General features: G+C 42.3%; 1 protein-coding gene across 9 annotated transcripts; it reads left to right on the top strand.

Moving 5' to 3' along the window:
- Positions 1 to 9: 9 nt before the first annotated feature.
- On the top strand, positions 10 to 19,729 carry LOC100733564 (protein CutA homolog). 9 transcript variants are annotated; one of them, XR_001199110.3, is made up of 7 exons: positions 454 to 4,124; positions 8,798 to 8,946; positions 13,975 to 14,034; positions 15,644 to 15,689; positions 15,951 to 16,000; positions 18,137 to 18,301; positions 18,383 to 19,729. XR_001199110.3 is itself a non-coding variant. In XM_013142850.3 (6 exons), exons 2-6 carry the CDS (start codon positions 8,828 to 8,830, stop codon positions 18,492 to 18,494), a joined length of 387 nt encoding a protein of 128 aa, XP_012998304.1. In that variant the 5' UTR covers positions 10 to 433; positions 8,798 to 8,827; the 3' UTR covers positions 18,495 to 19,729. The 9 variants fall into 9 exon arrangements, 8 of the variants coding, with proteins under 8 accessions (XP_012998304.1, XP_012998303.1, XP_012998305.1 ...); XM_013142850.3 differs by lacking the exons at positions 454 to 4,124; positions 18,137 to 18,301 and adding an exon at positions 10 to 433; XM_013142849.3 differs by lacking the exon at positions 18,137 to 18,301 and having other exon boundaries at positions 10 to 485.
- The last annotated feature ends 2,993 nt before the right edge of the window (positions 19,730 to 22,722 follow it).

The raw sequence follows: 22,722 nt of genomic DNA, 5'->3' as shown, positions 1-22,722 counted from the left end.
GGGTCAAAAGTCACCAGTGGTTGGCGCCTGTGTTTGGCTATATTTGGGACAATGTGCAGTTGGTTACACAGCCGATTTTCCGGCTTGGTAAAGGACACAGAGAATGAACCTTCACCAGATGTTCGACAGTCGGAACGGAAAGGATGAGAACGCATCGGCAGCCATACAGCCTTTCGGAAGGCCCGCCGGCCCGTTAGCCGGACTCTCCGTGGTAGGGAGAGCGGCATTCCTGAGCCCAACAGGACTGAGCTAGGGAAGCAGGATGAAGGCGTGAGTAGTACGGTGCTGGGGCGCCTCTTTGGCATCGATGACTCAACCGTACGCTTGATTTAAAAAAACAAACCAGAGGGCCACTGGGCAGCGTGGAGAATGTTCACTCATCTGCTCGAGGATGCTGGACATTCCTGTGATGAAAACATCAAGAAGATAGAAAGTGCGTTGACTTTCAGAGGAAGAGCAGACTATCGGGGCGGCCTCTGACTCAGGTCATTTTCTACAGGTTAACCACAGTTGTTGGCGTCTAGTGGAAACCAGTGGTCAGGGCTGGCTAGATAACTTTCATGCAAGCAAGGGATTGCATGAGAAGTTTAAAAATCGCGGTTTGCAGTATAAAAGGTTAACAGGGGCAGGAAAAACCGTTTTATGTTGACTTGGCAAGCAATCAGAATATATATCACAAGCAATCAGAAAGACTGGTCAAAGATAGGCGCTGTGTTCCTAAATAGTTCTCAGTGCCACGGCAATGAGCCTGTTTTGGAAATGCATGCTTATTTTAAGGAAATATGCAAAAGTCCTAGTGGAAACTAATGACAGAATTTCTTGTTTCTGTCTGTCTCTTTCGCCAGTGCCCCAGTTAACGAAATAAAAAACCATTGCAGTTTCACAAAGACATTAGTTCCACTTGTCTTAGAAAAAGATAACTTGTATTCTGGTGATCACAGCACAAGAGTACTCATAACCATTGCCCTCTCTTAGATTTATAGTGTATTTTATTTGTATGTTTGATACTGGAGATCAACCCAGGCCCTCATACATGTTAGGCAGATGATTATTGCTTAGCTACATCCCGAATTACCCCCTCACCTTTTAAATTTTTGAGATGGTCCTGTTGCCCCATCTGATCCTCAACTAGCGAGGCTCCTACTAATTGTAACTAGAAAGCCTCATAATTGGGATTACTAATGCATCACCTTATCCAGCTTGGATTAGTTTGTTAATTGTTTGACCATGAAGCTCAAAGTTAATTTAGTAGTAAAAGAAATTCTGGATTCAAAGCATTGCCAATTGTGGATAGAAGTCCTGGTCATGAACTGATGGTAGATTTACCACCCTGGGCTGTTTGTCATCACTGAAAGCTCTAAAAGTTTCACAGTCACTGTTAAGCCCAGTGTTCTTTGCTCATTCTCATGTTGCTATTGTGTTTCTTCTTTATGAAGACACTGGCTTTCTCTTGAATCACTGGATATAATTAAAGGGCTCACAAGGTATTATATCAAGCATGTATTTGACCACTTTGATAACACCCTATTTAAAACACAGCTGATGATACTGTAATGTTGCTGATGCTTGAGTAGTAATAAAAGAGATGGGTAATATAAAACCAGCCATTATTGATAAAGGTTGGTGGAAACGAGAATACTGGGAGTGAGTCTGCATGTTTTCTTAGAGTTGAAGTTGGAAAAAAAAATCCTAGTCTGCAAAATGGAAGTGTTATAAATTCATTGACATCAAGGAAAATAAAATTAATGAGCTACTGAAGTTTGAATCATTGGCAATAACTGAGAGTATATTCATAGACAATAAAGAGGACCAATCCTCACCACCAAAGATGAAAGAAAAGTCTAAGGTAACTGAATGCAGTTTTGTGTTTCAGACCTCATTGGTGCTGTAGTTGTTATGGATCCTTTCCTGAAATAAAGTTTGTCTTTTCAGAAAGATTTTAGTAAATTTCTGCATACCTGTAAAAGAGCCTTCAAAATAAAGGAGTTAATAAAAGAAGGAAGATGATTAAGTGGGTGAGGAAGATGGCTACAGTGTGAGTCTGAAGGGAAGTTGGGATATTGCTCAGTCTAAGGCTGAATCAGAATCCCATAAGGCAGAGAAGGAGGAAAGGTGGAAAAATAAAAATCTCCAGGAGATCCTGGATACTCAGGCAGCTGTACTAAAACTCGGATATCTGAAGAAACTGCTAGACCATAAGAACTGGACTTCTGGAGTGTAGCTTTAGAATGGAATCCAAAGAGAATGAGGGGTCTGAGATGAAGGATGAAAAGGATCCAGAGGTTGCATCTTCCAAACAACAGTTCCTCTTTAGCATCCTTCTCTGGTTACCTCGGTATCACCCTCATCACTTCCATTCTTATCATCAGCTGCCAACCATTTTGTAGTATTTCTTCATTCAACATACACTGAGAGTGAACTTCACAGATTCCTGCACTAAACATCATCAGGAAACCATCTGAGTATTTGAGATAAATAGTCATTACATAGTACTTATTAATGTAGTGGATATAAAGATCATGGTTCTGGTTTATTTTAGTGGACTTGAAATATAAAGGTTTTATTAGGTCCACTAAGCTTCCTTTTTTCTAATACATTTTATACATAAAATTTTCAGTCATACAAAGATTGATAGTTGATTCTACTTGCTTTTGAAATGGTATTGCTTTACATGTTATAAAACTCTCAACATTAATCTCTTAATCTTGATTTCATACCTAGTAAGGAAATATTAATCCTTTTTTGTTTTTACCAAAAAAATTCCAACACTCACAGTTTAATGAGTATGCTTGAGGCTGCACACCAATAATGTAAACAATAGGATTAGGACTTCCACTGATTAACTTCTTTGTCATATACTTTGCCACAAAGTGCATAAAGCCTTCAAGAATTCAGCATAAAAGAGCGAAATAGTTAAACAGGTAGTTACAGTAAAGGAGGTTGTGAACTGACAATTTGCAAGACAGATTTGATTAAAATCCACCAGTTGTTTTACTTCTCCAGTTTGAAAAAATTTTTAATTGGTTTCCAGCATTTTCTATTTTTTCAAGGTATTTACATAAGTAAAAGTTACCTGTTTAAATGTACAGTTCATTGAACTTTTTAACACGTGTGTGACTACAACCAGATGAAGATAAAACAGTTCTCTTGACCTAATTGACCTGTATCCCTGTCCACTAAATCTCTTTCCCTCTGACCAGAGTTGTCATCATTTTTTGTATTTTTATTTTTTTGAGGTCTTGCTAAGTTGCCCAGGCTGACCAGAAACTATTGATCTTTCTGCCTCCACCTCCCAAGTGCTGGAATTGCTGGTATATGTCACTGTGCCCAGCAGAGTTGTTGCCCTTTTGAAATTAGGATAGTCTACTTTAAAAAGCTAGATTAAAAATGTGGGAACCTTGGCAAAAGTGGACACTGTATTCTCAGAGGACAACAGCTAGCTCTTGGCTTGTAGTTTTCTTATTTGTTTGCAGCTTTGTGTAATATGTATTAAATGCCTTCAAACTCAGTGTGTGGAATGTGCCTTAAGAAGAGGACTGAGTTACCTCTAAGCAAGGCTACCCAGAGTAGCTGGTCTGGAAAGAGGAGTAGGAAGCGACAGTATTCTAAGCCAAGGGAGGAACAGAGAGGCAGCGGCTATCAGTGTACTTCGCATGGCTTGTTGGTAGGCCCCTTTAGAGAACAGTGGGATGTGTTCCTCTTTGTGTGCTGTGGTTCCCGAAGGTTTGGTACTTTAAGAAAAGTTTGTCTTTATCTGTACATCTCTGGGGATTTTTCTTCTTCTCCTTTTTTTTTTTTTCCCCCCTAATGTTTAGGGAGAGAGAGACAGAGACAGAGAGGAGAGGAGAGAGAGAGAGTTTCTTCTGCGGTTCAAAGGATGGGTGTTTGCGGCTGGCTGCCGTATCTACCCGCCCTAAAGGAGAGGGGCAGGGCGCAGCAGTTTGCAGGCGGAAGGCGTGGGGTGCGGGGAGAGGGCAGTTAAGGACCTATGTACCCGCCCTCCATCCGGACTGTAGTTCACTGCCTGTGCCTTGAGCCAAACTACCTGCAGCACTATGAACATGCTGGGATCACGGTGCCCTCTGCCAGGCCACGCTCGGCCCTCTGTCCTTATATGCCTCTTGGTGAGTACCCCAATCAGTAGTGCTGCAAACCCCTTAACCTTAAATCTGAGGGTTGAGGGAAAAGGATTGGAGGGAAGAAGACGTTTCTCATAACAGCTCATGGGATTCTGAGCAGGGGGCAGGCAGGTAGGAGGTGAACTGTAAGAAGATCTTTGGAGCACTGCTGGTGTGGAGATTGTGGGGTGGTTCTCAAGGTTACCAGAATAACTTTACTCCACCTTGTGGGACAGGTGACTGGGCGGTCATTCTTAGAGTGGGGGAGGGGAAGGGGTGTTTGCCGCGGAAGTCCCACCTAAGCCATAGATCGTCTTGCAGTTACCATCTAATTTCTTTGTAATTTTCTGGAAGCTACGTGTTCTCTTCTTTGAAATATCTTAACATGTTTATCTTGAAAGTGAGACTACAGTAACTCCAATGGTGAGGGATTCAAGGGGAGAGAGCTGTAGGAGAGAGTCACAAGTTCAGGCTCTGGCACAGCTCTGCTGCTCACGTTTGGAGTGATCGCTTTTCTCTGGCCATTATTTCCTCCTCTATGAAAAGTGGTACGGATCAGTGACTCTTTAACTTTTGGGGATTATAAATCTCTTTTTTTCTTTTTCTTTCTTTCTTTCTTTTTTTTTTTTTTTTTTTTTTTTTGAAAGTTTTCAATTCGTACCCTGGGGAAATGTTGCATTTGATTTTAGAATATTTACAAATTCCTTAAAACTAGGGAAATTACTGGCTTAAAGCTACTGGATTAGGTAGTTTCTGAGGCCCCTTCTGCCCAGTTACAGACTAAAAGTCAACCATAACCTCTTTAAAAGTTATGTATATACTCGTAAGACCCAAAAAGGAAAAAGGCCTGATGAAATAGGAAAAAACAGAGTAGGTGGATGTAGTGACACAAACCTCTAATACCAACACTGGGAGGCTGAGGCAGGAGGATACGTGTTTAAACCCAGCCTGGGCAACTTAGTGACTTAGCAAGACATTGTCTCCAAAGCTGGGGTATATCTCAATGCGGAGGCCTTGAGTTCAATCTACGGTATCCCCCCCACCAAAAAAAGAAAATAACTGAAGAATACGTAAAATGTGTAAGAATGCATAATTATAAAAAATGTATAGTAAAACACATAAATAAAAAGTATAAAGAACATAAATATGAAGCCTTATACATACTTTTAAAAAGTAATGATAAATTTTTTCTCATTATAGTAGATGTTTCCTAATGTATTTTCCATAGATTTTGTGTTCATGTAATATGACTTTCTAAAATGCATTCCACTATTGGGTCCAAATTAACCTTTTATGCTTATGATACTTTGTTTATGTGGTTCATGGCCATTTCCCAAGTATATACTCTGTACCTGGGTTGCTCAGGAATATAGGAATAAGGACAGTTACATTGTCTTCAGACACTGCTCAGTGTTCCTTGGGGGGACAAAATCACCCTAATTGAGAAGCACTGGATTAGGTCAAGCTAGAAAGGTCCCACTGTGTCTGTTCTTAGCCTTAACTACTGCGATACATTGAACCTCAAATGGAAGGCAGGAGTCTTGGAGGCAAGACTTGGTTCTGTCACTGGGTTTCCATATGTTTTGCTTTGGTTACCTGCTCTGCTGAATTAAGGGTTGGCTTTGGTTGTACCCAAAGGCCTCTTTTCCTCTTAGTGTTTTGGCTATGTGCTCAACTAAGACTTCGAGTATGTTCTAGGTGGGTTTGTATTTAACCCGATTAGATCTGTGGCCCCCTTATACCTGTTGGCTGAATCACCTCAAATCTTCTTTAAGAGTGACTTTTAAGAACAGGCTTACATGTTGCTTCCCTCTCTCAGCCACCTTGCATTTTTGTTCTGCCTGGACCAACCATCCTGTGGTAAGCGCTGGCAGACTCCAAGCCTCCTTGGAGTTGGTTAGGAAATTACATCCACCTTACAGTGTTCTCGGATATCTAGGTCTATAAGTACTACTGACAGAGGCTGACTGTTCCCTCCCCGAAGTAGCCCTTATATCACGAGGATATTTAGTTATGGGAACTGCATTTCTTGTGTGTTCTAGTCTACAAGTATTGAGAACCTGCTGTGTGCCAGGAACTTTCTTGGGGCATGGTGAACAAAGATAAGTCACTTCCTTGACTGATGTAGTGATTACAAATTGCTTTTCCTGTCTTGTTTGAAAGCCTGACAACTCTGAGTTAGAGTGTCATAATCTTTAATTTCTTAATGAGATTTATAAAGGAAGAGGAAGTAACTTGTCAAGAGGCTACAGGCAGTACTGGCACCAGGATTTAAATCCTGTCCTTTATTATTTTTTTCCTATAATCAAGTTATCACTAAGAACAACCACTAAGTTTTCTTTCTTCTTGCATGGTCACTGGTGTAGAGTGTTGACTTGGAAGCAGTGCTGGAGGTGGCAGGAAGAAAATGGAAACCTTTTGTAACTGCCGTAGTCAAACTGAAGCATAAACATGCTACTCAGAGCCTGCCAAGAAGTAGGAGCCAGGGCCCAGGCAATAAATGTACAGCGAGGGGAGGACAGAGGTCTATTTGAGTGAAGCCTGAGCCCTGGGCTGTCAGGCCAGAGAAACAGACCTTGTTCCTAGTGGCTGAGTCATGGCCTGCCTGCTTTCAGATTGCCTCTATCTCTGTTATTTCCCCTCAGTAGAGAACGTTAGAATGAGAGTCTCTAGTCTATTTCATTTCTTATTTTATTTGTCATTTAAAGAAATGTTTTTTCGTCTCACATGGGTTCTTCCACCTTGCATCAGGATCTTAATATCTTTTTCCAGGGTCAGCAAAGTACCTAAGTAAGCTGCCTTCTGGTCTTTCCCCATTCATGACCTTTTTTTGTAACTCTACTTGGCTTGACTATATCATTGCTGCCCTACTTAGAAACTTCTAAAAGCATCCTGTCACCTGAGTATAAATCCCAAATTCCTTGGTTTGCTCCATTTCTGTTTAATTCTAGCCAGCCTTGTTAGTTCTTGATCTCTTGGTACTCACTAAAGCCCACACAGATTGGATATTTGATTTGTCCTTAGTACCTGCTCACTTGCACATGTAGTAATTTGCTTAGAATGGCCCCTTTCCTCTTATAATCTGCTTTTTAAAAAATTTTTTTTACAACTAGGGTCTTGCTGTGTAGCCAGACTTGCTTTAAACTAGTAATTCTCCTGCGTCAGCCTCCTGAGTGCTGGGATTATAGCTGTACGCTGCTGTACCTGGTTAGATTCTTACTGTTTCAGATCCAACTCAGCTGAGATCCCTTTGTTTCTGTTCTATGTCATACCTTCTCTTCGAAGGTCTTTTTCTGTTCTCTTCTAGAGCCTTCCTGTTGGATGTCCTAGCTCTTCCTCATATGGACACAGGTTATATTATTTTAGAATTGCTCTGTTTGCATACCTATGTTTTACATTAGACTCTGCATAGCAGCTGGCAGATACAGATGAATGCACATGAAATTACTCTTCCAAACATTAATAGATGGAAGAGTTTATTGTTCATTATAATCTCCACAGGATGACATCAGGTTAGTAGATTCCAGTTAGTATTGCCTGCAGTTTTGTACAATAAAAATCAATATGAAGTCATCCAGATTTGAGTTCAAATTCTGGTTTCACTGATTAAAGCTCTATGATTTTAAGCATTTTATTTTATTCTTTATTTTAAGGAAAATAAAAAATGTTATAACAGATACTAGAAAAATAACAATAGTTAATACATTATGTACTGTTATCTTCAAAGTAGTTACTCAAAGTACAAGATATGAGCATAAAAAATTCTCCAAAGAATATTAGCACAAGCCGTCCTTTTCAGTGAACTAGGAGAAACTAGTAGCATAACTGCTTTGTATTTTTTTTCTTTTCCCCTCCCTTTCCCCTTTCCCCCACCCTAGTTCCTATTTCTTTTTAAACAATTTCTTCCCACTTCACAAATACTATTGTACAATTTGGTTCCTATTTACTCTTTCAGTTGCTCACACTAGGGATATAATACAGTGTTTATATATGTGAGTTTGATTTATTTCACTATGGGTATGGTCTCAAGTTGTATCCATTTACCTATAAATGTGTCAAGTTTATCTTTCATTATGCCTGAGTAGTACTCCATTATAATAAAAGACATCTTTTTTATCCATGCCTCAATTGATGGGCATTTGAGTTGTTTCCAAGATTTAGCTCTTAAAAATGGATAGATTCCTAGACACATACGAATTGCCAAAACTGAATCAAGAAGATACGAAAATTCTAAATAACCTGGTATCAATAGTGAAATTGAAAATGTAATTAAAAACTTATCAACAAAGAATAACCCAGACTGTTGAATTCTGTAAGACATTTAGAGAAGAACTTATGCCACTAATGTTGAAACTCTAGTGAAATTGAAAGGGAAGTACTACTTCCAAAATCATTCCTGGAAGCAAGTATTATCTTAATACCAAAACTAGAGAAGGATCCAACCAAAAGAGATTTTAAGCATTCTTAAAAAATATTTGTGAGCCTCCATTTTTTTCTCATCTAAAAATTGTGAAGGAAAATATCTAGGCATGAAAACTTTGCATAAGCACTAAAACTCAGTGCAGGTCTCAGGGATTGCATTGTGGATCGGGTGAGGGGATGAAAAGATATCTCAGCCTTGGTCCCAGTCTGCTTGAGCTGGGAGTTGGTGACCTGTGCTTTTCTTTTCTACCGCGTAGATCGTGCCAGCTGCTTTTCTGACATACCCCATGTTCAGGACCCTGAGCCTACAGCTCCACTCAGCCATCATGGGCAGCTATGTCTCTGGTACTCACTCTGTTGTCTTCGTCAACTGTCCCAACGAGCAAATTGCCAGAGACATTGCCAGGTACAGTGCATGGGCACCAGTGCTGCTCCATATGTCTGGGGAGCCATCAGGATGCACCAGAAAGACACTTTGGGGCCCCTTGCATCTGATGACCTTGTCTTTCCAAAGGTGGACTCCAGGCTGTTTGGGGGCACAGGAAGAACTCAGCTGGATGATTCATCAGCTGACCCTGCTGCCAGGCCTGAAAATGCTGACCAGTCCATGGGGCATAAAAGGGAGGGATGTAAGACCTACAGAGATGTATGGCTTGTTGAAGGCATTAAGTAAGAGAATAGTGGAACCTTACAGGTTGACAATTTAGTTCACCCAATTGTTGGCCTAATTCTCTTCACTGAGGTATTCTCTTGCTTCATGGAGTCATTCCACATGTGCTGTTTATGAGCAAGAAGCTATTTTAAGTATTGGGAAGTTTCTGGAATCAGATGTGGTTATGTGGGACAGAGCACTGAATTTGGGATTAGGCTGATACTGACTGAACCACTGATTATATATGGACCTTAAGGGACCTTTGGGCAAGTTACTTTGCTTTGCTTTGACCTCCCTCCCCTTTTTCCTTGCCTCCCGTTGTCTCCCCTTCTATATAGTGTGTACCCCAGCAAATGGAATGTAGTTAATGCTCAATAAGTGTTGGTTGTATCTGGATTTCCCTTCTGTGAATAGTTGTACCTTTTTTAGGGTATTTGTTTGTTTGGGACAAGGTCTCACTGTGTAATTCAGGCTGGCCTCAAACTCGAAGTGATCCTCCTCGTGCCTCAGCCTATTGAATACTAGGTCTACAAGTATGTGCTGCTATGCTTGGCTGTTTAGATGTAGGTTTGAAGAAGACTAGTGGAGCTAGTGGCTTTTCCTTCCTTTCTTTTTACTTTACAATTTAGCGTTCTTGAAGTTGATGGTAGACAGAGTAATCCAGGGTCACAGAAACAAATGCCTGTAACTTAGTAAAGTGGGCTGGGGTGTGACAGTGGAGGATGAGGGTAGATGCTAACCCTCCAACTCCTGAGTGTTAGGAGAAAGGAGCAGTGGGAACTGTGTTAACCTGAGATGCACGATTCCTGCTAGAGGGAGTAGCTGCTGCTTAGCACTAGCTTAGCTAAAATGGGGCCTAGTGAGATTACAGGCTAATTTTTTTTTTTTTTTTTTTTTGTCTTTTTCGTTTTTATCGGTACCGGGGATTGAACTCACAACTGTCTGCTTGCAAGGCAGGCGCTTATGCCACTGAGCTAAATCCCCAGCCCCCAGGCTAATTGTTGTTGATTTATTATTTTGCAAGGAACTAGATAATCTGTATTTTTTTTTTTTTTTTAGTATGGACTATCCTGATATTAAACATTGGTGACAAATTCAAGATTTTTTAACTGCCAGAGGGCAAAACTGTGAATCTGGTCTGTGAGGCACTGGCCTATGACCTATGCAGTTTCTAGGGGCCCTAACAGCTCTGCATTTCTCTCTTCTGTTTCCTGGAGCCTGAGCCCTCTGTGTGTGGCTCACTGCTAGTTTTGAGTGGCTGTGTGTGTGCTTTAAAATTGAGGTCAGTAGGCCCAAGCACCCCGTCTTTCCTTTTTAAGGCCAAGGGGCCTTGGTGTGACAATCCCCCTTAGTTTTGCCATCTCTTCCCTGCAGACAAGTTGGTGTGTTCAGTCACTGAGAAGTTTGCACCCCAAAGAGATTGGGAAAGGCCTGTGAGGCAATGGGCTTAGTTTTTCTAGATGTATAACTTAACTCATCATGTCTGCCTGTCATCCTGAGAAAAACCATAATAGTGTTTTAGTGGATGACTGAGCAAGACTCCGAGCAGTTACCTAAAGTTTGTGCCACAGGTCTTTTTTTACACTGGGGAATTTTCCAAGAGAATAATGATGGCGATAATGTCTCATTAATATGGGTCCTTAAATAGAATACTCTCCAGCCTGGGACTCAAGGGAAGAAAAAAGAGGTCAGTTCTCTTGGCAACAGCTGAAGGAAGGAGGGATCAGTTACCAGGCCTCAGATAAGGTTTGTTTGGCTGGGCCTGAGCACTTCAGAGAACAGAGACAAGGCTCTTTAATCTTTCTGGGATCTGAGAAAGGTTTGCCAGAGCTGCCTGACCCTGAGGCCTTGAAGTAGATGCTTGGCTATACTTCCTTCTTGCTTGATGACTTGTTGTTATGCTTTAGGTCTGGAATATACCCCCGAAAGCCTCCTGTGCTTGGAGGGAAAGGTGACTGAATTATGGAGTGACTGAATTACTGCTGACTTGCTGTTAGGAGGTAGGGCCGGGTTAAGGCAGGTCACTGGGGGAGGACCTGGAAGGGTGTATTTCCTTCCCCGGCTCTTTCCCACTCTTTCTTCCTCCTGGTGCCGTGATGCGGGCAGCTTTCCTTTGTAGCAGCCTCTTCCATCGTGCCATTTCTAGTTTGAGCCAGCCACTACGAACTGAAACTTCTTAAACTATGAGCCAAAATAAACCTCTCCTTTTATTTGTGGGCATCAAGTACTTTATTCCCGTAACAAGGAAAGTGACTCAGACAGTGGTGCTCTTTTCTCTGTAATACCTGTTAAGATACGCCTTATTGTGTTCATCTGAGTTCTGCACAGGAAACAGAGACTGAAAGTGATTGGTGCTTTAGAGATTATCTGGCCTGGGATTTTAACCTATATATGTGAAAAAAAATTTTAGTGGTCTGCAGAGGAGGTAATTCTGCTCTTCAGACTAAGGTAGAAACCTTTTTTTAAAAAATGAAAAATGAAAAAATGAAATGAAATCAAAAAGGGAAATCCAGACTAAGGTAGAAACCTTTTTTTAAAAAATGAAAAGTATGTTTGCCAAAATAAACACCGAGTATGATCTTGTTTGGTTTTACAGAGTTGTATCAGCTGTCTGGGGTCACACAGATGTCTACAGATCCAAAGCACAGCATGTCATGAAGGTGCATCTAAGAGTTAAGGGAGAGGTGGTATAGTCAGGTAGTTCTTGGTAGTAAGAAAGTTTGAAACCACCGACCAAAATTGTTCTCTAGTACTGCAGGAGAGATTGAGAAGGGAAAGATGCCTGTCAGAATATATCTTCAAAAACTTATTTCAAGAAGGAGAGGGAGAACTTGCCTAGGGTCACACAGTCATCCTACTGCAGGACTGGGAATGGAGCTGAGTGTTAATTGATTTCTGTATCCCAGAATATGTCCTTAAAACTGCCTAGCCATAGCTGCTTCCCTACTTCATACCCAGGAAAGGACTTAGCACTAGCTCTGTATTCAGAGGTTCTGTGTGTGGGGGTTATAGAATGTGCTAGTTTGAGGAAGGGAGGTGATGAGTTGATCTCTCAGTCTGTTTCTGGTTGCTGTCATTTATTAATAATAAAAGTTCATTAATATTTCTGGAGGCTAAGTGTCTTAGTTACTTTTCTCATTGCTAAGACAAAATACCTGACACCCAGACTTAAAGGAGGAAAAGTTTATTTAGCTCACAGTTTGTAGAGGTTTTAGTCCATAGTTGGCTGGCTCCACTGTAGGGTGAGAGACAGAGGTATCATAGAGGAATAATCATCCCCAGCAAGTGGGCAGGTAACAGCACATTAACCCTCTTTCTATTGCTTATATTTTATGGCTAACCACCCTAGCATGGGTATAGCACTCCCATCCTTAATCTTAGCCAAATCTATACCAAACCAATCAGTGGACCAATTTAGTAATCACACACCTTTGATATCAGCACAGCACATCCTAGCTGCAGCCACCTCTGAAAAGCATGCTTTCTGACTGACTGCGTGAGGCTTTGGAGGGCTATCTAGACACAAATCATGACACTGAGGAATCTAAGAACACAGTGCTGGCAACTTGTGATGCCTTCTTCCTACATTATAACATAGCTGAGGATGTCATGTAGCAATGCAGAGCAAGAATCTTGCTTGGTCTCTCGTTTTTCCTAAAGCCACTTAATGCAGCCAGTTATGGTGGCACATTCTTGTAACTCCAGCACTTTGGGAAGCTGATGCAGGAAGACTGCAAATTCAAACCCAGTCTAGGGAATAATTAGCAATTTAGCAAGAACCTATCTTAAAATTAAAAAATAATAAATAGACTAGGATGTAGCTCATTGCTAAGGCCCTGGGTTCAAGTGTTAGTAACATACACATAGCCATTAATGCCATTTTAGACCACCCTCAAGATCTAGAGGATTAGATTTCCAACACATGAATTCTGGGAGTTCTGGGACATACTTAAACCCTAGCATTCGACCTGTGGCCACCAATGTTCACCACTTTCTCACATGCAGAATACAATTCTTCCATTCCAATAGCCTTGAAGTTTTAACTGGTTCCAGTACCATCTCAGAAGTACAAAGTCCACTGTCTCTTCTGAGTCAGATTTGGGTGAGACTCAAAATATCCCTGAACCAAATTTTCTCCAGCCATGAGCCTGTGAAATCAGACAAGTCACCTGCTTCTGAGGTACAATAATGTAACAGGCAAAGGACAGACATTCCACTTCAACGTGGAGAGACAGGCAAGAAGTAGGAGTCACTGGCAGCTTATACGTGTAAGCCCAAAACCCAATAGGATGAACAGTAGTAACTCTGAAGGTGCCAGAATAATCTTCCTTGAGTCTATGTCTTCCTACCTGGCTATAGTGGGCCCAAGACTTCTAGGTCCTTGGGCTACCAGGCCTCGTGGCATTGCTGGCTACACACCAAATTCAGCTCACTATGGTTGGTATCACATGAGAGTAGCTCTACAGTCTTGGGTCTCAGTGACAGGCAGCCCCTGTGATTCTTACAGGCATTGCCTTAGTGAGGACTCTGCTACTGCTCCAACCCATTTCCTCTCCACTAAGTACTTTCCAAAGGCCCCACCTACAAATACCATTAGCATACTACTTTGAGCTGTAACTGTCAGTGAATTCTGGGGCCCATACCAAAATCATAGCATCACAGAGACCCTAAACAGTGGTCTACTTAGACTCAAATTTCCAGGATTAATTTGCACTAGTCCAGTCTTCCTTCTCTGAAGACCCTGAGACGTCTAGTGACTACCTCCCTTTTACTTTGTTCTAGAGCAGTACTGGAGAAGAAGCTTGCTGCCTCTGTGAACATCCTACCCAAGGCATCTTCACTGTGAGTTTTGCCATAGCTGACTGAAGGAGGGGAATTGGGAGTCAGGGTTAGGTCTTGGCTGCAGGGAATTGTCAGAGAATAATTCAAGGGCAGTTAATCAATAGTTCACAGCTGATTAATATTCAGGGGTGATCAGTCAGTTTATTTCACTTACAAAAAGCAAAACTAGGCTGTTTATAAAGAAAGGAAGAAAAAAGTGATGTCATTCCCTAATTGCTCACATATCTAAAGCAGCAGCTCCCAAATTTGGGTGTAATTCCTATTTTTGAGCTTCAGCTTCGATTTACTCAGTCTGAGGATAGAGTCCAGTTCTCTGAATCTTTGTTTTTGCAGTGCTGTGGATTAAACCCAAGGCCTTAAAAATACTAGCCAAGTGCTCTAACACTGAGCTGCGTTCCCACCCCCCAGGTCTCTGAATCTTTTAAAGTTGTACAGGATCTAGTCATGTGACTCAGTGGAAGGTACCAGTGTTTGGTAACTGAAGTAGAATATCAGCCTAGCATTGCCTTTGTGTGTACATCCTTGCTCATAATAGATTCTTTTAACACAGCTGTATGACACTGGAGGGTCCATAACCCAGGTCCCTGGTGGCATACTTTTTAGAGCTTTCAATGATGCAAATAGCCTGCTATGGCCATATGCCATAGGTTTGCCACCACTGGCCTAGGTAATTTTAGGTTTGTCCTGAGTTGATGTAGATCTGGGGCTAAATCTCTCTTTTTCTCATGATGTTATTCTTATACTCTTTTCTGAAATGTAGTGACTTTATTTTTAACTTCTGAAACTTTCCATATAAGACTTTCTTCTACCCTGCAGCCATCTGAGGTTTTAAATTTTTCCATTCATGGGTACTTAGCTTTGAGAGTCAGTAGTGGCATCAAAGTTGTGCCAGTCCAGAGGGTGGGGAGGGGCTTGGAAGCCATAAGTAGAAAGAGCATGGGGAGAGACACCTGGCTTGGAAGAGTGAGGAAATACCCGAGGACTGGTGTGTCTGGTACTGGTGTGTCTTCTCATGTAGTTAGTTGCAGGAAACAACTAGGTAGCAGATGTTGGCATTCTATAAGAGCAAAGCATCTCTAGTAGTATTTCAGTAGCAGAGCACTAGCAGAGTCTAGCATTTGGAAGGCCCTGGATTCAACCCTCAGCATTGAAAGGAAGGGGAAGGAGTAGGGAAAGGGAAAAAAGCAAAGGAAATGGAGGGAGGGAGAGAGGGAAGGAGGGAGTACAAAAGAGGGAAGAAAAATCCTATGTAAAAACTTTTATATTTGGACTTCTTCAAGGAATGGAGAACCAGAGATATAGCCCAGTGGCGCAGCTCCTGCCTGGCTAATGCAAGGTCTTGGGTTTGATTCTGGTAACCAAAAAAAAAAAAAAAAAAAAAAAAAAAGAAAGAGGAACTTTTTGCCTCCAGGAATGTTCTGGCAATGTTAGATGTGTACGAATGGTTGGGCTAGATGACCATGTGGTGTTGGACAACTCTAACCTTCAGTATATGGGCTTGGGCAGATTTTAAAGTTTCCTCTGCAGTGGGTCACCTACTTGGACCAAATTTGACATTTCACTGGGTCATCTTGTGAGCATTATAATTTGGTTTTGTTCTGCTCTTCAGGTATTTTTGGAAGGGGGAAATAGAAGAAGCCACTGAGATTTTGTTGGTGAGTGAGGTGGGGCAGAGGAAGTCTTAACAGGGGAATGAATGAGACAAACGCTTTTTCCCAGGTCCTAATTAAAAGTTAGTGAAGATCAAATGACTGAAGTTCTTGCTCACCTGAGATGTTCAAGGCTGATCTGGGAGCCAATGAGTTGCCCGGGTGACCTGGGAGAAATACTGTCTCTTACGCACCCAGATGAATGAGCAGGGATGGAGCTGAGGCTCCAGTCCTGCAGCAGTGAATTTTTCTTTCTTTTTTTAATAGTTAATAAAGACAAGGACTTCTAAGGTGCCCATTCTCTCCAGCTATATCAGGTAAGGCTGGCATCTTTTGTCACTCATTTAACACAAGATCAGCCTTGGATGTCCTGGGGACCAAGTTGAGCAGCAGGAGAACTGGAATTGAACCACCAGCTCTGAAAAAGTCCTTTTTCCTATCTTTGTGTGTGTGGTGTTGGGGATTGAACTCAGAGCTCATATACAGTAGGCAAGTATACTACCACTGAACTGTACCTCCAGCCCCAAACATGCATTTTTATAGAAATAAGATTTTCCAAAAACAAGGAATTAGTGAGAAAAATGAAATCATTTCATATTTTTTTTAAGACCTGGCTTACTAAGACACCTGTATCTCTTTAGAACCCTGTTGGGACAATGTTATGCATTTGATAAACTCAGATTTTCTAAAATTCTTAAATTTTTCACTTTAAAATATTAATGGAAATAAATGATATAAACAGTCATTATTTGACTTATGGACTTTGTTCCTAATTAAGAAAATGGCTACCTAATACTCAAAGGAGTTATCATAATTTCTCAGTTTTACAAATTATGGCAGAGCAAGAATGTTGTTCCAAAAACAGTTGTTTAGTTTGCCTATAACTCAGGTACACAAGTCTGTAACAGATTTTTTTTCTTTTGAGAGGGTCTTGCTACGTAGTCCAGGCTGGCCTTGAACTCACTTTATAGGCTAGGCTGGCCTTGAACTGCCTCAGCCTCCCAAGTGCTGGGATTATAGGCATGTGTTACCATACCTGGCTAACTTTTGAACCTAGGTATACAGCAGAAGTGCTTTATGTGTACTTCCCATATTTCCTCTCAGAATATTACAAAGACACATAGTGAAGGGCTGAACTTTAATAAAAATAGTAATCTTTACCACTTCAAAGATGTTAAGTAAACTGTTTAAAAATACATGTGTGTGTTGGTAAAGAATACAGTGAGTGAGTACAGTCAGTGGCCCTGTCTTGATTCATACTAAGGTACCAGTAATGTTACCCATCATTTCTAATGCACCATCAAGCAAACAACATAGGAAAGAGATGAATGACAAAGTAATGTTACAGTTTTCCTGAAGCCCACATCCTCATGTTTCCTTAGTCTGGAGAGTGACAAGACCCAGGAAACAGTGAAGATAGATTACTGTGGCCTGAGAGTCAGTGAAGACACTTTGGAAGAAGTCAGTGGTGGCACTGACCTTGAGGAAGAGAGAGGCTTTGGACCAACTAACAGGATCAAGAAAGCTGTTTTGGGCTGGGAGGAACACAGTGATGACTCTGGGGAAGGGATGGATAGGGCGAGACATGGTGACCCTGGGGAAGACAGGGATGCACTGAGACTGTGGTGACCCCAGGGAAGGCAGGGATAGGGTGAGACAGGGGTGACCCCGGGAAAGACAGGGATGCATGAGACTGTGGTGACCCCAGGGAAGACAGGGATGCATGAGACTGTGGTGACCCCAGGGAAGACAGGGATGCACTGAGACAGCGGTGACCTCGGGGAAGACAGGGATGCACTGAGACTGCGGTGACCCCAGGGAAGGCAGGGATAGGGTGAGATAGCGGTGGGACCCCGGGGAAGACAGGGATATACTGAGACTGTGGTGACCCCAGGGAAGGCAGAGATAGGGTGAGACAGCGGTGACCCCGGGGAAGACAGGGATGCATGAGACTGTGGTGACCCCAGGGAAGGCAGGGATAGGGTGAGACAGGGGTGACCCCGGGGGAAGGCAGGGATAGGGTGAGACAGCGGTGACCCCGGGGAAGACGGATGCATGAGACTGTGGTCACCCCAGCGAAGACAGGGATAGGGTGAGACTGCGGTGACCCTGGGGAAGACAGGGATGCATGAGACTGTGGTGACCCCAGGGAAGGCAGGGATGGGGTGAGACAGCGGTGACCCCGGGGAAGACAGGGATGCACTGAGACTGTGGTGACCCCAGGGAAGACAGGGATGCATGAGACTGTGGTGACCCCAGGGAAGACAGGGATGCACTGAGACAGCGGTGACCCCGGGGAAGGCAAGGATAGGGTGAGACAGTGATGAAACAGTAGCCAACCTGTAATGAGCATGAGTGCCGATCAGATACTAGGCAAGTTCTTTGTCTACCTTGTCTTAGTTTTCATCCATCCCATTACATAGGCAGTGTTTTTTTTATCTCTTCTTTTGTAGCAGCCTTCAGAGAAAGTAAGTGACTTGTCCATAGCCACATAACTGGTAAGGGCCACCTTAGACTTTGAACCTGTATCTGTGAGCCTCTTAGAACTATAATCCAACTCACAACTGCTGACGATTGGAAAACTTGGCCTCAGGAGTAGTGGCTGTGGTGCTGGCCAGGTGGGTTGTGGCTGACTAGAGGGCCTCCTGTGGGGCTGGCCAGTTGGGTAGAGTCTAATCCTGGTCACCTTCTTCCCAAAGGTCAGTGCATCCCTTTGAAATCCCAGAGGTCTTCAGTCTTGCCATGGATCAAGGAGATGTGCACTATTTGAAGTGGCTTGAAGATAGCATGGAGGTGGACCGAGTGGGGTAATCTTGTGCATCTTGCTGACTGCTTCTGCCCTTCAGTGGCTGCACTCTGGGAGGAGTGAGTCTTCTTGCACCTCCTAGAATCTGTGGATTCTGTGTCTCTCAGCACAGAGGAGCAGCTAACACATGTTGGCTGAGAGTCCGTGGTTCCTGAGGCTGGAAGAGATGAACTGCTCCCCTGCTGCTTATGGGGAGGAGTGGATCCAGTGACCTTGCTCACTTGAAAGTGTGTGATGCCTCTTTGAGGGACTAGGCAAGTGCAGTGCTCAAAAGGATGAGTTGTAATAGTGGAATTTCAGAGATCAGTAGGATTACTTCTCCTAAAGAGGCTTTGTTGCTCCAGAGTCTTGAGGAAGTGGCACTGGGGATTAGGGCTGAAACATGGTCTCATGGACTGGCAGTGTCTTGACTCTGTTTCAGTGTGACAGACATCGCAAGGTTCTGGTGCCTTGCTCAGTGACATGTAGATTCTAAGCTCAGAAACTAAGCCCTGGGAACACTGAGCTCCAGGAGTTGACAGAGCTCCCTGGTGCTACTGAGGTGCAGGTAAGGTTGGAGGTCCCTACTCTACATGTGATGCACTGTGACTTTGCTTGTTAGCCACTGAGCTTCCTTCTAAGACTCGAGGATTTTTTGGGAAAGTTTTCTTTGTCAAAGGTTAGTAAACCACTGCTCGAAGCTAGTCACCATTTTATTATTAAGGAAGACTGAATTGCGCAGATGTCCAGAAAGGCAGTGGCGTGTGGTTCCACATGGTGCTTCAGTCTCGGCTCATGCTGTGTCAGCTCCATGGTGGAAGAGCACAGGAGGGCAGAGTGCTGGGTCCTAGCAGTGAGAAATTTGACTCACAAACTTTCACAAAGTAACTCCATTTTGTGGGGACCACAGGCTGTTAAGGTAGGAAGCACAGGCAGCTATGGTACGCAGGGGCCCCTGGAGGGGCAGAGTGTGAGCCAAGTGTGCCAGTGCTAGTTCTGACACCTGCTCTGCCTCCCTCACCTTAGTACTCCCAGATATGAAATGGGAGTGATGTCCAAGGACCCATCTATGAAAACATTGTAGGAACTGTTAGCTGAGGCGCTTCCAGGGGTCCAGAGGATGCTACTAGGGACTTGGGGAGCTGCATGGGGAGAGGACTGGAGAATGCTAATGGTGATGTCCCTTGATCTTTTTTTTTTAATTGATCAGTTTCTGACACATATGCAAATCTTGTACAAAATAAACACTACTTAAAATGCATTACAGTTTCTTGTTGATTGCCTGTATTACTTTTAGGATAAAGTCCAATTTCTTAGTTTTTTTTTTTTTTCTTTTTGAGACAGGGTCTTGCTATACAATTCAGGCTGGCTTTGGGCTCACTTTGTAGCCCAGGCTGGTCTCAAACTTGAAACAATCCTCCCACCTCAGCCTCCCAAGTGCTGGGATTACAGGAGTACACCACCATGCCTGGCTCTAAGTCTAGTTTTTAAGGCCCTTCAGAACCTTGCCTCAATTTACCTCTTCCATCATCATCATCTCCCTCAGACAGATGGTTCCTCTGCACTGTGTGATGTCATTCCTGTGCTCCTGTAGTCCCCTTTCTACCTGAATGCTTGTGAAATGTGGCTGCTCCTTTGTAAAGCTTGGTTCCCCAGGTGGAGTGTGTTCTGCCCTGGTGTTCCTTTTAGCTTTGTGCATTTCCTTTCTTGGCCTTGTATTGTTGGGTTGTGACCTGCTCAAGGTCAGGGGCATGTATGTCTGAATCTGTTTAATCTGTTGTACACAATTTGTTAAGTATCTCTGATTGATGTTTCAAGGACTTAAACTTTCTGCCCAGTACAGTTTCTTTATTAAGTTGTGGCAATGGAGAAGTCTTAACTTTTTTCCTTGAACTTTATTAAAGGGGAACTAATTCCAAAGGAAATTTGTCTGTCTGTGGTCTTTTTTTGATTCAGTTTCTGTGCTACATTGCTATCAGAAAACTTTTTGGTGGTTTGCATTTGCCTAAGTGTCTAAATTGACTATTATAGGAAATGGGAGTGGAGAGGGACAGTTACTAAGCATTAGCTCTGTCAGCAAGGTACTGTCCTATCGTCTAAGATCTTAAAAGTTATGCTTGTTCATTGTCCTCCTTTGGTAGGTGAAATCTGAGAACAGAAAGCATAAGACACTTCAAGCTAGCAACCTGAGTCTATAATTCTAAACCTAATGTTCTTACTACCTTTGATTCAAAGAAACTAGATAAAAATCCCTGTAGATCTAGAGAACCTGCTGTAGTCAGCTCTAAAGACTATTAGTTTTTAAAACATATCTTTCTATGTCAGTTGGTGTTGTGTTTACACATGTATTGCATCCCTCACTTCTCACCAGAGATCTGCGAGTTGATGATCAGTTTCACAGATAAGACTAGATTTAGAGAAGTTCAGTGACCTTTAGGATCTGTATGGTCACTGTCCCACACTGCCTTTCCAGGATGACATCGTAGAAGTCAGAGCTAGATCCTTGACCATTACCTCCATGTGAAAAATCCCTTTCTAGGATTTCTTAGGCAATCTGTTTTAAATCTAGAATCTCTAGAGAAATCAATTGAGGAAATGAAGAAAAGTCTCATAATTATCCTGTGAGTACTAAAGCTTATTAGTATAAAAACATTACTGCTTTGAAAAATCTACCTGTATTAAGCTAAAAACAGGAACACAAAATAGTAACATGCAGAGTTAGAGAGAGAACTGAGACGGGAGCATGTAAGAGAGCAAAGATTACCATCTATTTAGTCCTGCTGTTGGTTGTTACATGCCAGGAGTGTATATATCCTGTCCTGTCTGCTGCAATCAATGTAGGTAATTTTATATGCATAGTATACTTTATATAGATCCTATGAGTGGCACTCCAAGAAATAAACTTCAGAACCAAAATAAATTCTTAAGTTGCCAATTTGGATCCCTGGTTGATTTTATGAGCTGTTACCCTTTCTAGGATATTCAAATATTATTGTGCTTTTTGGGGCTGGGGATTTAGCTCAGCAGCATAAGCGCCTGCCTTGCAAGCAGGCAGTTGTGAGTTCGATACCCAGTACCGATAAAAAAAGGAAAAAGACAAAAAAAAAAAAAAAAAAGAATCAAATATTACTGTGCTTTTTGAATACATCCAGTAGATGTTCTCTGGCATTTTCTAGTCTTCTAAATCTCCTCTGCAGTCCTTTATAAATACTACTAACCTTAATATGCCTTTTTATTAAATAAAATATTTTCGGGTATCTTATGATGATGAAGAAAAAGCCTAAGGAATAAAGTATCTGAAGAATAACTTACAGTTTGGAGAATTCTGATTTTTTTGTCCCACAACCCCAAAGGTGAATGTTTGCTGTGAATTTGGAAGCACTAGTCCAGATCACAGAGGCAGCACTCTGTAGCCCAGTGGCCCACAGGCTTCCTGAGGGGCTAGAGAGCTGTTCACAATAGACCAAAACTTGACCAGAACTGAAGTCTTTTGACATCTAACACCAGTCATTTCTTTCAGTCTGTTGATTTTAGCCCAAAGAATAATCCCCACATCCCAGCTTCACTGTGGTTTTATTCCAAGGAAGACGACACGGCTGCAGCAGCAGATGTCTAAAGGCAGCTGTTATTAACACAACTAAACGTTCCACTCGGGGTTAAGAAGCTATACTACATCTCCAGAACTATTAGAATTCCACTGAACTTGTGTCCTTCATCTTTCTATACAGCTGACCTGTTCTTTATCCTTTCAATCTGTGTTTCTCTCCAAACTCTGAAATTTAGAGGCTTAAAGTAATAATTAGTAAACCATATGAAGTTACCCTCCCAACATGTGGGGAGCCAGGTGTCCCTGCGATTATCAAAGTGTTTCAGGTCATGACCAGCACAGCCAGGCTGTACTGTAGAACTAGCTCACGTTCCTGGAATTGTGTGCCTGGGTGTAGTGAGTGAAACTTGTAGTGCCTGTATTTATACATTTTAATAGGGTCTATTTTCCATCTTTTCTCTGTTACTCAGCTAATCCATCCCTCTCCCCCTAACCACTACACACCATGTATCAGGGATTCAGAGTAAAAAGGTTCCCAGATTTTCTCTAGCGGTAAGGACAGGAATATTGTTGATTGTAGACAGCAAGAGAGGACAGGGTCTAGCCATCATCCTAAGATTAACCTCAAGAAGCCACAGGAGCCACAGCCAGTTCATTCCGCTATTGGACAGGAATTTTTAAAGAGAATTTTTACATTGTAAACCAGA

The sequence above is a fragment of the Cavia porcellus genome, unplaced genomic scaffold (assembly GCF_034190915.1).
Source record: "Cavia porcellus strain 051 isolate PalLab524CR breed Dunkin Hartley unplaced genomic scaffold, mCavPor4.1 scaffold_1, whole genome shotgun sequence".
Lineage (NCBI taxonomy): Eukaryota > Metazoa > Chordata > Mammalia > Rodentia > Caviidae > Cavia > Cavia porcellus.
This window is presented reverse-complemented; position numbering and strand designations above follow the sequence as displayed.

Coding starts and splice junctions, on each gene's coding strand:
- LOC100733564 (XM_013142845.3), top strand. CDS start 4,056: ATGAACATGCTGGGATCACGGTGCCCTCTGCCAGGCCACGCTCGGCCC. Junction 8,947..13,974: donor ATTGCCAGAGACATTGCCAG/GTACAGTGCATG, acceptor ACTTTGTTCTAG/AGCAGTACTGGAGAAGAAGC. Junction 16,001..18,382: donor ATTCTCTCCAGCTATATCAG/GTAAGGCTGGCA, acceptor TTCTTCCCAAAG/GTCAGTGCATCCCTTTGAAA.